The sequence below is a fragment of the Corapipo altera genome, unplaced genomic scaffold, assembly GCF_003945725.1.
Source record: "Corapipo altera isolate COAL_440 unplaced genomic scaffold, ASM394572v1 49, whole genome shotgun sequence".
NCBI classification, from domain to species: Eukaryota; Metazoa; Chordata; class Aves; order Passeriformes; family Pipridae; genus Corapipo; species Corapipo altera.
Window position 1 is genome coordinate 11,292,216 of NW_020884879.1, and position 1,335 is coordinate 11,293,550.

At 55.4% G+C, this 1,335-nt stretch overlaps 1 protein-coding gene across 3 annotated transcripts in view; it reads right to left on the bottom strand.

Annotated features, from left to right (window-relative positions):
- Window positions 1-584, bottom strand: part of NSMAF (neutral sphingomyelinase activation associated factor) — a 40,131-nt gene extending 39,547 nt beyond the window's left edge. Inside the window, exon 1 of one of the 3 annotated variants that reach the window (XM_027638490.1) lies at window positions 177-576. In XM_027638490.1, the coding sequence (XP_027494291.1) occupies window positions 177-229 (53 nt within the window). In that variant the 5' untranslated portion in view covers window positions 230-576. Of the gene's footprint in view, window positions 1-176 lie in introns of all 3 variants that reach the window. The other 2 variants (XM_027638491.1, XM_027638492.1) reach the window with 2 other exon arrangements.
- Between the last annotated feature and the right edge of the window lie 751 nt (window positions 585-1,335).

Here is a 1,335-nt window from a genome sequence, read left to right on the forward strand (position 1 = left end):
TCACCAGCCACCTGATCCCAACAGTAACAAAACGAGGCAGTGCAGCAGCAGCCGGGCTCTGCTCCCGGCGCTCCGCCGTGGCCTCCCTGGAGGCCGCGCTGCCGCTCCGCCGGGCCCGCTGTGGGGCCGCGGCCGAGCGGTGGCGGCCGGGGCAGCGCCGGGGCAGTGCCGCTCACCTCTCCTTGGAGTACAGCTCCCGCTCCAGCCGCCGCCTGCGGATGAAAGCCATAGAGCCGCCCGGCCGAGGTGCCGGTGCCGCCGCCACAGCAGGCCGGGCCGGGCCAGGCCGCGCCTCAGGGAGGCGGGGAGAGCGGGCCGACCGTGGCCGCAGCCTGGCTGGCGGGCCCGGCCCGCCCCGTTTATAGCGCGGAGAGGCGGGGGAAGGTGGCTCAGGCAGCCGGGGAAAAAGAGCTTGGCGGCACCGAGGGCTCTGCGCCCTCGCACGGCTACGGCGTCTCTGCGGCCCTGCGGGGCCTTTGCGGCGCGGAGCAGAGAAGCGCACATGGAGAGAAGCTCACGCTGTATCGCACCGCGAAACTGCCCGTGTGTTTGGGTTAAAATAAAAATTGTCAGTGTAGTGCCATTGCAGTGAGTTTCATTCTGCCCGTGATGCGCGTGACAAGAGCTGCTTGACAAGTATTGAAAGCCTAGAATCACAGAACGCCGTGAGTTCGGAGGGACCCTTTAAGGATCACCTGCTCTAACTCCCAGCCCTGCACAGGGCCATCCCCAAGAGTCACATCATGTGCCTAAGAGCATTGTCCAAACGCTTCTTGAACTCTGTCAGACTTGGTGCCCTGACCACTTCCCTGGGGAGCCTGTTCCAGTGCCCAACCACCCTCTGGGTAAAAAAACCATTTTCCTGATATCCAAACTAAACCTACCCTGACTCAGCCTCATGCCATTTCCTCAAGTCCTGTCACTGCCTAGAAAGACTATGGAAAGGCAAGGTAAATAAAATCCCTCAGTTCATATAAAACCCCTTCCGTTCACACAACTGCCACTGTATCTGAACGATGTGTTTACTGACAAGATCTCCTGTACAGTATAAAAATGCTGCTCTTTAAGTATTTATAAGTTAAAAAAATTGATTCATGGAGGGGATGTAGTTTTTCACATAGGAATAAAAAGAAGTTTAGGCTTCTAGACCTCAAGATATTGTCTGATTTACTCTCTGTGCTGAGGCTGATTCAGGTGTATATTTATCAGTGTTACTCAAACATTTTCAATTTGTGGACATGAATATGAAGAAGTGTTGTCTTTCAGGGTCCTCTTAGGAGTAGTTCACAGAATCTAAAGAGGCAACAGATCAGAGTTTGAAAAACAGTGATATCA